The sequence below is a fragment of the Lathamus discolor genome, chromosome 7, assembly GCF_037157495.1.
Source record: "Lathamus discolor isolate bLatDis1 chromosome 7, bLatDis1.hap1, whole genome shotgun sequence".
NCBI classification, from domain to species: Eukaryota; Metazoa; Chordata; class Aves; order Psittaciformes; family Psittacidae; genus Lathamus; species Lathamus discolor.
The window spans coordinates 3,882,725-3,894,228 of record NC_088890.1 but is presented as its reverse complement, the minus strand read 5'-3'; the positions used below and the strand labels follow the sequence as shown (position 1 = coordinate 3,894,228).

The window sequence follows — 11,504 nt, the reverse complement described above, 5'->3', positions numbered from 1 at the left end:
GGTGGCAGGTGAGGCACAGCGCTTTAATGGTGCAGGCGGCGCCCGGCCGTCTTGGCAGTCCTCATTCCCGGTGTGTCTTCCCTGGCTCCGTCGCCAGGCCGTCCCTGCAAGAGAGGGGCAGCATGAGCAGGGCTGGGCAGCACCCCGGCACTACTGGGAGCACTGGTGTGGGGATGCAGCCGCGGGGCCGTTCGCTGGGTACGGTGGCAGTACCCGGAGGACGCTCGGGGGCATGCTGGGCTGGGGGGGCTCACGGAGGTGCCGGTGCCAGGCTGGGCGGCGGGGGGGCCGCGGCGCGGGGGTGAAAGCGGTCGGGGCCCGGTGTCGGTCGGGACTCACCGGGGCGGGCAGTGCCGCTCGGCAGCGCCGTTGCGTCCGGCCCGGCCGGCGGGGGAGAAGGAGTGAGCGCGGGGCCGAGCGGGCGCGGGGCCGGAGGCAGCGCCGGGGGAGCGGCGGGCGGCGGGGCCCGTCCGGTAGCAGAGCGCGGCCACCGCCCCGCCGTAGGCACGCCAGGCCAGGCGCACGCCGAGCAGGCTGAGCCCCAGCCAGAGCAGCAGCAGCTGGCACAGCGCGGCCCGCACGTCCTGCGCTGCCCACTCGGCCGCCAGCTCCCGGCCCAGCGCGCCCAGCGCCCTCCACGGCGCCTGCCAGCCCGCCGACATGGCTGCCGGGCGGCACCGCGGGCCGCCTGTTCCGGGGGGCCGGGCGTGCGCGGCGGGCGGGGCCGTCATGGCGGACAGCGCCGCGGAGGGGCTGTACTCGCGGCAGCTGTGAGCAGCGGGGTCGGGGCTGGGGCTGCGGGTCCCCGTGCCCCGCTGACGGCCCGTGCCCCGCAGGTACGTGCTGGGCGGCGGCGCTCGCCGGTTGTCCGGGGCGGCGGTGCTGGTGTCGGGGCTCCGCGGGACAGGAGCGCAGGTGGCGGCGGCGCTGGTGCTGGCAGGGACCGGGCGCGTCGTGTTGCACGACCGCGGCGAGGCCTCCGTAGCCGACCGAGCCCAACAGGTACCGCGGGGCCGGGTGGGGGCCCCGGTGACAGGGACTGGTACAGGGGAGGGTCTCGGTGGCGGGAGGAGGGGGGATGCCGGTACTGGGGCAGGTGTGGGTGGGGATCCTCGTAATAGGGGTGGGCAGGGGTCGTTGTAACGGGTAGGGTACAGATGAGGGTCCCAGTAATGGGTCTGGGTACAGACAAGGGTGCTGGTAATGGGTACAGGTAGCAGTGAGGGTCCCAGTACTAGGTACTGGTGTGGGGGGATTTCACAGTAATGGGTGTAGGTGCAGCTGGGAGATCCCTGTTGTATGGGTATGGTGTGAGGGGGCTTCCAGTACCAGATGTGGGGTCCTGGGAAGGAATGTGGGATGGGAGGTCCCTGTCATGGCTATGGCCCGTGGAGCCCCCTCACTGTCATGGGTAGGGCCCATGAGGTGTCCCGTATCACAGGTGTGGTCCTCATCAGAGGGCCCCCACCAGCATGGGCAGGGTCCTGTGGGGCATTCTGCTGTGGTGAGCAGCACCCCGAACCCGCCATATGCCCACCCCACAGTTCCTCCTGCGGGAGAGCGACATAGGGCAGAACCGAGCCGAGGCATCGCGGCGGGCCCTGGCCGAGCTGAACCCTGGCGTGGCAGTGGTGGCTTACACCGGGGAGCTGTCAGAGGCCTTCCTCACCTCCTTCCAGCAGAGCCCGTTCACAGCACAGGCACACGTGGTGGTGCTGACCGAGTCCCCTCTGGAAGAGCAGATCCGCATTGGGAACTTCTGCCATGCCCAAGGCATCTGTTTCATCGTGGCTGACGCTAAGGGGCTGGCGGGGTAAGAGGTCTCTGTACAGGGTCCTGCCGCTGGCTCTGGGTCGACTTGTCCCCAGAGCCCCCAGCCCTGCTCTGCAGCCCATCTCCCCATCCCACTGGCATGACTGCTCTGTCCAGGCAGGACCTGGCAGTGCTCAGGCAGCTTGGTGGGGTGGCTCCTCTGACAAAACCCCATCTGTCCTGCCTAGGCAGCTGTTCTGCGACTTCGGGGAGCACTTCATCGTTAATGACCCAGCAGAAGGGGAGCCGGTATGTGCTGCCGTGAAGCACATCTCCAAGGTAGGAAAACAGCTGTTGCAGGCTCCCCTAAAACACTGCTGCCTCTTCCAGGACCCCCACCTCACATCCCTTTCCCTCCTCAGGGCAACCCGGGCATAGTGACATGCATAGGGATGGAGGGCAGCCGTGGCCACCTCTTCAGTGATGGTGACCTGGTGACATTTTCTGGTGTGGAGGGGATGACGGAGCTGAACGGCCAGGAGCCTGTCCCTGTGCAAGTGATGGGTGAGCCACCAGGGAATCCTGGCTGCTCTGGCCCAGGTTTGGTGAACTCGCTGGGTCCTTGGTGGTGACCGTGACATTCATCCCCTTCTCGTCCCCAGATGCCTTCAGGCTGAAGATCGGTGACACCAGGTCCTTCTCGCGCTACCGCTGCAGGGGCCTGGTTTCACAGGTGCGGCTGCCCCAGGTGCACTCCTATGTAAGTGCCCCCTTGGCCCTGTCGTGCTGCCACATCCTGCCATGCCCCAGCCTGGCTGACATGCTCACCTCAGCCCTGGTGCTGTGTTGGCAGAAGCCCCTGTCCCAGGCACTGGCAGAGCCCAAGATCCAAGTGGCAAATCCTGAGGAGCTGCCGCGCAGCCGCAGCCTCCATGCTGCCTTCCAAGCCCTGCACGCTTTCCGTGAGGAGCAGGGTCGCCTGCCCCGGCCAAGGGCACCGGTGGGTCCCTGTCCTGCCCCTGCCCACCCTCCCAACTCCCACCACCCTGCCTGGGACTGCCCTCACCCCTCTGCCCGCAGGCGGATGCCGAGCGGGTGCTGGAGCTGGCGCGGAGCCTGGCGATGCAGCCGGGTCCCCTGGACGAGGATGTCGTGCGAGCCTTTGCCAGCGTCAGTGCAGGGGATCTGTGCCCTGTGGCTGCTGTTGTCGGGGCCGTGGCAGCTCAGGAGGCCCTGAAGGTGAGCGGGATGGGGTTCCCGGGCCCTGCGGTCCCACTGGTCGTGCTCTGCAGCGTTTGGTGACCACGAGAGGGCACTTGCTGCCTGTCTGGGGACACTGGGCTGAGCAGCAAGGCTGGGCTGGGATATGGGGACCCTGTTGGCCATGGAGCTGGACCAATAGGGCCCCGTTTGCCCCAGGCCATCACTGGGAAGTTCCTGCCCCTGGACCAGTGGTTGTACTTCGATGCCCTTGAGTGCCTGGCGCTGGAGGGGGTCACACAGCTGACAGAGGAGGACTGTGTCCCGGTGAGAGCACGCACAGAGGGTGACCTGGGTACCAGGGTGTTGGGGCCTCCTGTGCTCACGCAGCTCCTCCATCCCAATAGAGGGGCTCTCGCTATGATGGGCAGATTGCTGTCTTCGGGGCCGCGTTCCAGGAGCTGCTGGGCCGCCAGAAGTACTTGGTGGTGAGCTGGGGTGGGCACCAGGAGAGGCTGCAGAGTGGGCAGCAGCGCCTGGGGAGCTGCAGTGGCTCTGCCCCGGCAGGTGGGAGCCGGTGCCATCGGCTGCGAGCTGCTCAAAAACTTTGCCATGATGGGGCTGGCAGCCGGGCCAGAGGGGCATCTCACCGTCACTGACATGGACACCGTCGCCCTCTCCAACCTCCATCGGCAGCTCCTCTACCGTTCAGCAGATATATCGGTGAGGCACCTCGATGCGGTGGCCAGGCTCCCCCCAGAGGGCACCCTGCCTGTCCTGCTGTCCCCACTGGGCTGTGCGGTGGGGAGAGCTGCCCACTCTCTCTCTGCCTGGGTAGAAGCCAAAGTCGGTGGTGGCTGCAGCAGCTGTGCGGCGCATGAACCCCGATGTCAGAGTGACAGCTCATCAGAATCAGGTGGGACCTGCCACCGAGATGCTCTACGGGGATGACTTCTTCCGGCACCTGGATGGCGTTGCCAGTGCCCTGGACACGCTGGAGGCACGTGAGTGCTGGGAGGCGTAAAGGGGCCAAGCCCCTGGACATGGCCTCCGGCTCCCCAGCACCCCTGGCTCCCTGCAGGTGCCTACTTGGAGAGCTGCTGCTTCCGCTACCTCACGCCACTGCTGGACTCTGGTACAGAGGGACCACGGGGTAACGTACTGGCCATGGTGCCCCACCTGACCAAGCTGCTGGGGCCGGCTTCTGCCCCTGAGGATCACACCTTCCCTGTCTGCACCCTGCGGTACTTCCCTCACACCATCCAGCACACACTGCAGGTAGGCTGTACCACGCTGGCACCAGCACCCAGTGAGAAGCACTGGGACCTTTGTCTTCCTTTCCCATTTCCTGGCAGTGGGCCATGCGTAGGATATGGCCCCAGCTGCTTCCTGCTGGCAGCACAAGCTCTACCGCTGGCCCCAGCCCCAGCATGGCCTCTCCCTCCCCCTGGGCTTAGGCTGATGGGGATGTGATTGTGGGGTCCCAGTGCTCAACACCTGCTCCCCCTCCACAGTGGGCCCGTGATGAGTTTGAGGGGCTCTTCCAGCTGCCTGCGGAGCATGTCAACCGCTTCATGGCGTGAGTGGGCCTGGGCGAGTGGTGCCAGGGGAGGGGCTGCCAGGGGATGGGGAGAGGGGGACAGACCACCATGTCCCACCTGGGTGCCCTGGGGGATTGCTCCCAGGCCAGCAGCAGTGGTGCCTGGTTTTGCAGAGATCCGGCTTTCCCAGAGCAGCTGCCGACAGGGAAGGCCGTGGAGGTCCTGGAACAAGTGTGGAGGAGCCTTCAGGAGCGGCCACGGGACTGGCAGGACTGCGTGCGCTGGGCCCGCCGGCACTGGCAGAGCTGCTACCATGATGCTGTCGCCCAGCTGCTGCACACCTTCCCCCCGGAGCATGTGAGCACAGCACCCATGGGGCTGATCACCTGCCCTGCGCTGCCTGCCCCGCTGCAGCATCCCAGGGCCTGACTTTGCCCTCCCTGTGCCAGGAAGTCAGGCCGGGTGTCCCCTTCTGGGCATGGGACAGGACCTGTCCCCATCCACTGATATTCAACCCCAACAATGTGAGTGCAAGGGGGAGCTGTGGGGTCCCTGCTGGGGACAGCACAGGCAGGGGCAGAGCTGAGCCTGTGCTGGGGGTACAGTGCACGCCTGACTGTAGTTGTGCTCCCCCTGCCACAGCCCACCTGGGGCTGCCAGGCCCTAGGCTGGGTCTGTCCTTGTCTCCTGGTCAGCAAAGGCATTTCTGGGAGCAGCCCATGTGTGCTCTGTGCCTGGAGGAGGAGGGGCACCTCTGTCTCTACCTCAGGGCAGAGCCAGGCTGCTCTGCACAGCAGTGGCAGTGCAGGCAGTCTTTGGCCGTGTGGGCTTGTGAACCACCCCAACAAGGCATTTCATAGCCCCCACTCTGCCCCACAGGACACCCACCTGGAGTACATTATGGCTGCTGCGCACCTCTTTGCCCAGTCACACAAGATACCACCATGCAGCGACCGTGCATCCGCCCAGACTGTCCTCCGCAGCATGGTCCTGCCGCCCTTCGTGCCCCAGGAGGGATTCCAGATCCACCTCGGAGAGGAGCAGGAGGAGGTGCCGGCAGGTGAGGCTCCCTGGGTCCCCCAGGACATGTCCCCAGGCTCCCGGGTCCAGCCTGGTGGTAGTGGGGCTGCAGTGCTGCTCATCCCTGCCCCAGCACTCAGACGGAGAGGGGGGCACCCTGCCATGCCCCCCGCAGTGCCAGGGTACCACCACTGGGGTCCCTGTGCCCCTAGATGGCGAGAGGCTGCAAGAGCTCACCCGGGACCTGAGGCAGCAGAGACAGGAGCTGATAAGGGGTGAAGAGGCACAAGTGCCCTTGATGGAGCCCATCCACTTCGAGAAGGTACCCAGGGCTATACAGGCAGCCCTGCTCAGCCTGGGGGGTTGATGTCCCCGGGGGATGCTAGTCTCCCCATACTCTTCCCCACAGGACAATGACATCCACATAGACTTTATCACAGCAGCATCCAACCTGCGTGCAGAGAGCTACAGCATCCCTGCCGCCAGTCGGCTGATGGTAAGATGGGTAACCCATGGGGGTCCCTGCCTGTGCAGCAGTCCCCATCCTGTGCAGGGCAGCTAGTGACACCCCTCCTGTCCTCAGAGCAAGCGGATCATAGGGCGGATCATGCCTGCCATCATCACCACCACAGCGGCCGTGGCTGGGCTGGCGTGCCTGGAGGTCTACAAGCTGGTGTGGGGGTGCCGGGACCTCAGCTGCTACCGCAACAGCAACTTCTCCCTGTCTGACTGCCTGCTGCTCCGCTTCCAGCCCCCACCATCTTCCGTCTACTGGGTAGGTCGTTCTTCCCCAGGGCAGGATGGGGTGGAGGGGGGCGCCCAGGGGTCTTGGGGTGCCCCAGTTCTCAGAGGCAGCTGATGTGGGGCCGTGCCAAGGGGACCTAGGAGCAAGGCCATGCAGGAGGGACAGCCCTGGCCATGGGGCTCCGGAAATGGATCCAGGTACTGCAACGGACTGGGCACACTGCCAGGCAGTGAGGAGCCAGCTCCTTCCTGCGGCCAGCCCCCGGACCAAGTGGCTGCCACTGTCCCACTTGCTCCGGCTTTGGGCCCAACTGGGATGCTCTGGGGTGTCCACGGGGCTGAGGCAGCCCCACTGCCCCACAGTGGGCCCCATGATGAGCCCCACAGCCAGGGGGCCACAGCGGCCGTACACATCTGGCTTATGGAAACCAGCTGCAGCAGCCAGAGCACAGCTGGCACCAGGCCGGGAAGGTCTGTCTGGGGGGAGCGGGGCCGGGGGTCCTGGTGGCGGGGAGCCAGGCTGCAGCCGCTCTGCCGGGGGGAGTGTGGGGGCCGGGGCAGGCCCAGATTGGGACCGTCTGGGCAATAGAGGCCCCTTTGTCTGGGGGTTTATGGCGTGCGAGGCAGCCCTTCCGGCATGGCAGGAAGCGCCGATTGGAACCAGATTGGCCCGGGGGGCCCAGGGCCGGGGGCAGGAAGAGGGGGAGGGAGGCACATCCACTGCCTTACGCCAGCTCCAGCACTGCTTCAGGCTGCCCCTCAGCCCCCTCGCACTCCACTGGCTGCCCAGCCTGCTGCAGCATGGCTGCCATGCCCCTGGGTTGGCATCATCCCTGGGTGCAGGATGCTGCTGGCGCTGGCCATGCCTTCAAGTCCCTGGAGAGCGACTGGTACCTCTGTGGCCCTCGGCGGGATGTTTTATGTCCGGCTGCTTAGCCATGGTGCGAGCACGTCTCCTAGGCCTGTGTGGCATGACCTGCGGTCCTGCATGACCTGGGGAGCCCACCTTAGGGACAGCCTCAGAGGGATGCGCTTTCTGGGGTGCCGGGATGGACAGTGGCGTTTTCTCTGTGCTGGGCAGTCGCTGCCCTGGTGAAGACGGGGTTAAGCCTTTCCCACCCTGGTGGGATAAGTGCAGGCAGCAGAAGGTGAGAAGGCAGCAGAAGGCAGAAGGTGAGAAGGCAGCAGGAGGCAGGAGGGGAGCAGCCAGGTGTGAACACCCCTTCCCGAGCGGGGCTGTGGCCAGGGCCAGGCTGGATCTGGTGCTGCCCGCAGCTAGGGCAGATGGCAGCGCAGCCCTGCCAGACACATGGGGCTGCATCCGGCACTCAGCCCCAGGGCTGGTGCCTCTCTGGCCCCCTCGGGCAGGAGCTGGGTTTGGTGGGGGGGGGGGACGGACGGGGGAGGAAGGCGTGAGAAGAGGCGATTGTGTGGGGCTGGGCAGCATTTCAATGGCCCTTTGTGCGTCTTTCCTGGCCCGGGGTTGGGGACAGGGACAGCCCCACACCAACTCTGGCCCTTGCAGTGGTGTTGGGGTCCCTGGACCCTGGTGGTGCTGGGGAGGGGATGATAGCCATGCTCCTGTTGCCCCCCAGGCCCAACAGTGGTAGGAGGAGGACTGTGCCCCTCCATACCCCTGGATCTCAGCAAGGCTGGGAAGACAGTTGTGTCCCACATTGCCTCCGGACTACCATGTGTCCCTGTCCCTCTGCCTCAGACTGGTCTCTTGCTGTACCCCAGCCCTCATGCCCCACCAGTCCCTGCTTTATGGGGCTGGGCAGCCAGGATGTGGGGTGCCAGTGCTGGCTGCTACCCTGCACTCCCACTTGCAGTACTGTGGGCAGGAGTGGAGCTGCTGGGACCGGCTGGAGATGAGGGCAGTCAACGCAGACGGGGAGGAGATGACGGTCCAGAACATACTAGACTGGATGCAGGTGAGCCCTGCGTGGGACCCAGCACCCAGCTGGATCACCCTGGCAGGATCCTGACACCCACCTCTTGCAGAGGACACATGGCTGGACCGTGACCATGCTCCTGCACGGTTTCACTGTGCTCTATGACAGTGGGGAGAACGAAGGAATACGAGCCCTGATGCAGAAACAGAGGTAGGTCCACAGCTCTGGGCCCAATCCTGCCCTGGGGGTGCTGCCAGACACATCTTCCTCCATCCTGAGCTGCTCCAGCTGCAATGCAGCTCCCAGCCAGCTGCTGGATAAACATCCTGCCGGCAGCACTTCCCATGCCGGGACCCCTGCCCGGCCCCTCGCTGCCGGCCCCTACATCCCCACGGCCTGGCCAGGCGCCCCAGAGTGTCCTAGGGCTCCCTGGGGCACCAAGCCAGCCTAGGGGGGACAAAAGAGAATCCCAAGACCCCCTTTCCCTGCCACAGGTTATCAGCGACACTGGGGAATGCCGGGGAGCCACAGCAGCGGGTGCTGAAGCTGGAGTATGTGTGCGAGGAAGAGGATGCTGAGACTGAAGCTACCCGTCCCCCTCTCATGTGCTTCCTACCCTGAGTGAGGGGCTGGCATCCCCCGCCTCATGCAATAAAAGCTGCAGGATGCATTGGCCCTTGTCACATACCCCAGAGGTGGGGTGAAGGCAGCCCCGCTCGATAAACAGCGCTGTGCCCATACCGTACAAAACCGGGGTTTATTTACAGCAGAGGAGGGCACGGGCAGGGCTAAATGTAGCCAATAACGTCGTTGCAGATGATGGGCTGGCGGCTGCGGCTGTTCATGAGGGCAGTGAAGCGGTGGAAGTCCGTGGCCAGCTGGGCAATGTTGCTGTGGGACTGGTGGAAGCAGGCGCCCTTGGGCTGCCCGCCCAGCCCCAGCGGGCAGGAGAAACGTTTGGTGGCTTCACGGCCCCCTGACCGGGCACCCTCGGCTCCGCGGGGCCGGGCCATGTTGGCCAGCTTACGGCGCACGTTGCCTGAGAGGCTGAGCAGGAAGGCAGGAGGCTTGGCCAGCCGGCGGGAGGGCTCGGCACTGGCTCGGCGCCGCGGTTCCGTGCCCACCTCGGGCAGGTCCATCCAGTTCTCTACCAGGTCAGCAAAGCAGTTGTCACCCAGCACTAGGGGCTGTCGGTTCCGGCTCTGTGACAGCAGCGCCACGGTCCAGTCCTGTGTGTCGGTTGGCTCCAGTGCCCGCCACTGCTCGAGGCAGGCGTCCGAGGTGGATTTGGGGCGGATGCGGCGGGCAGGGGCAGGCGGGGGGGCGGCGGGGCCAGCCGAGAGCCGGTGTGCGCGCTGGCAGGGCAGCGGGTGCCGCCGCCGCACCGGAGCCTCTTCCTCACGCCACGTGCCTCCCGACGCCTCCGAATAGCCCGAGTCGAACTCCAGGCTGCGCTCGCTGGCTGGGGGGGAGCGGGTGGCCGGGCCCCCCCCCACCTCCTCCTCACCCCCGGGGTCCAGGCTGCAGGCTGAATCTGCCGCCGAGGCGGGGCGCGGCGGGCATGGGGCACGGGGGGCCCCAACGACGGGATGTGGTGCTGGCCGTGTGCTGTGCATGTGCGCCCGTGGTGCTGCCCCGGCCTCCCGCTGGCACCCCTGGTGAGAAAAGGGCAGGTCAGTGCGTTTGTCCCCACTGCCCCCGGCCGGCGCTATGACCCCCATCCTGTGCCCCCTGTGCCCCCAGCCCCGAATCAGGTGGGCTTTGTTGGCAGAGCCGGGCGTGCAGCGGGGAGCAGGACGCAGGTTCCAGCTTGCCTGCAGCCCCGGGCCCCGCTTTCCTGCGGCTCCTGCGTGGAGCCGGGCGGCGTGCAGCAGCATGTCAGGTGAGCAAGCAGGCACCCAGCCCCGGCCGTGCCTGCGGGAAATGACACAGGGCCACGGCACGTAGGAGCCGGGCTCCCCACTGCCCCCCAGCTGGCCCCTCAATCCCCCCCACACCGCGGTGGGGCGGCAGCCGGGACGCCCCATGGGCAGGACCCTGCTCGGTGGCACAGGGCAGGCTGCAGCCTCGGGGCACCCGTGGATGCTGGGGTGCGGCGCTCCCCCCACGCGTTGGCAGGGCCACCCCCCCCACCCTGTGCCCTCTAGCCGGGGACACCCGGCTGACGTCAGGGTGCAGCCAGGCCTGCGCCCAGGGCCAGGGACCCTCAACAGCGGCAGGGAGCGTGGGGGGCCGGGGAGCCGGGGCCGAGGGGAGCATGGCCTGACGGGCGCTGGAAGGGGCCGCTGGCTCCTGCAGCTGGGCCGCTCCTCTCTCTTCAATTCCTATTGTCTGAACCCAAAAGCAGGGTGTTACGTCCGCTTTCCTTTCTGCTCTGGAGCCACGGGAAGCCGAGCAAGCAGGAGGGATCGCTCCCCGGTCGCAGTAAACCCGTCCCCCCTGGCCGACACCAACGGAGCTGCTGCCCGGGCTGTCCCTGTCCCCGTCCCTGTCTTAGTTCTTGTCCCCCTCCCCGCTGACTGGAACCCTCCCAGCCAGTCCCCCTGGCGACGTGCCACCGCTCCGGGCTGCCCTGTCCCGGCGCTGGCCGGGGACGCCGTCGCACCGGCGGATGGGGAGCCGGGCAGGCGTGCGGCAGGCCCGGGGGAGCCGGCTGGGCCACCCTGTCACCGCCTGTCCCGCAGGGCAGCCCAGCCGGGCGGCAGTGGCCGCGCAGGGGGGACCGTGCCGCCGGCACCCTGGCGGCTGGACACCGAGTCCCACGGCCACCCGCGACCCCGCGGTCACCCCCGTCCCCCGCGCCGCCTGGGCCTCGCCGTGATGTCACTGCACTGATGTCACCGGCTATGCCCTGACATCACGGCGATGCCCCGGCGGGGCTGCCCCGTCCCCTCCCGGAGCCCGCGGCAGCACTCACCCTGTCGGCGCCGAGCTGGCCCGGGCAGGCGTCCGGGCGGGCGCTGTGCATGCCCGGCCCGGCCCAGCCCCGCTCCCGGTCCCGGTCCCGCCGGTGCCGGCGGCGGAGCAGCAGCAGCGGAGCGCGCCCGTCCCCGCCGCCTCCCGGCGCTGCCTGGGCGGTGCTGCCCCGCCCCGCCGCAGCCAATGAGGCTGCCGTAACGTGAGCCCGGCCCGTACCGGCACCGGCACCGCCGCCCCGGGGCCCCGCCCCGCCCCGCCCCGCCGCCCCGGGGCCCCGCGCCGGGCACCACCCGGGCACCGCCGGGCGAGGCAGGACTGGGGGCACCGGTCGAGCAGCACCCCAGCGCCAGGGGTCCCGGGAGCCTCGGCGGGAAGGAGGGCAGCCCCGTTACAGGGGCCCGGCTGAGGCTCCCGTGGCTCCCCGGCCACCGAA

The 11,504-nt window shown here is 67.6% G+C and overlaps 3 protein-coding genes across 4 annotated transcripts; 1 reads left to right on the top strand and 2 right to left on the bottom strand.

The window, feature by feature from the left end:
• Positions 1 to 2: 2 nt before the first annotated feature.
• TCTA (T cell leukemia translocation altered) lies at positions 3 to 690 on the bottom strand. The gene is made up of 2 exons (XM_065687684.1): positions 340 to 690; positions 3 to 104 (listed from the first exon to the last, which is right to left on the bottom strand). The coding sequence occupies exons 1-2, from the start codon at positions 660 to 662 to the stop codon at positions 62 to 64; spliced, it is 366 nt and encodes a 121-aa protein (XP_065543756.1). The 5' UTR covers positions 663 to 690; the 3' UTR covers positions 3 to 61.
• UBA7 (ubiquitin like modifier activating enzyme 7) lies at positions 593 to 8,822 on the top strand. Of its 2 annotated transcripts, XM_065687673.1 has the most exons (23): positions 596 to 770; positions 837 to 1,002; positions 1,545 to 1,813; positions 2,001 to 2,091; positions 2,175 to 2,316; positions 2,415 to 2,512; positions 2,606 to 2,752; positions 2,833 to 2,991; positions 3,172 to 3,279; positions 3,360 to 3,440; positions 3,520 to 3,675; positions 3,791 to 3,956; positions 4,034 to 4,230; positions 4,467 to 4,531; positions 4,667 to 4,850; positions 4,943 to 5,017; positions 5,373 to 5,553; positions 5,726 to 5,835; positions 5,923 to 6,009; positions 6,097 to 6,288; positions 8,090 to 8,191; positions 8,262 to 8,362; positions 8,647 to 8,822. In XM_065687673.1, exons 1-23 carry the CDS (start codon positions 661 to 663, stop codon positions 8,771 to 8,773), a joined length of 3,114 nt encoding a protein of 1,037 aa, XP_065543745.1. In that variant the 5' UTR covers positions 596 to 660; the 3' UTR covers positions 8,774 to 8,822. The 2 variants fall into 2 exon arrangements, with proteins under 2 accessions (XP_065543746.1, XP_065543745.1); XM_065687674.1 differs by lacking the exon at positions 4,943 to 5,017 and having other exon boundaries at positions 593 to 770.
• Positions 8,395 to 11,191, bottom strand: INKA1 (inka box actin regulator 1). Its single transcript, XM_065687679.1, has 2 exons — positions 11,070 to 11,191; positions 8,395 to 9,807 (listed from the first exon to the last, which is right to left on the bottom strand). The coding sequence occupies exons 1-2, from the start codon at positions 11,118 to 11,120 to the stop codon at positions 8,941 to 8,943; spliced, it is 918 nt and encodes a 305-aa protein (XP_065543751.1). The 5' UTR covers positions 11,121 to 11,191; the 3' UTR covers positions 8,395 to 8,940.
• Between the last annotated feature and the right edge of the window lie 313 nt (positions 11,192 to 11,504).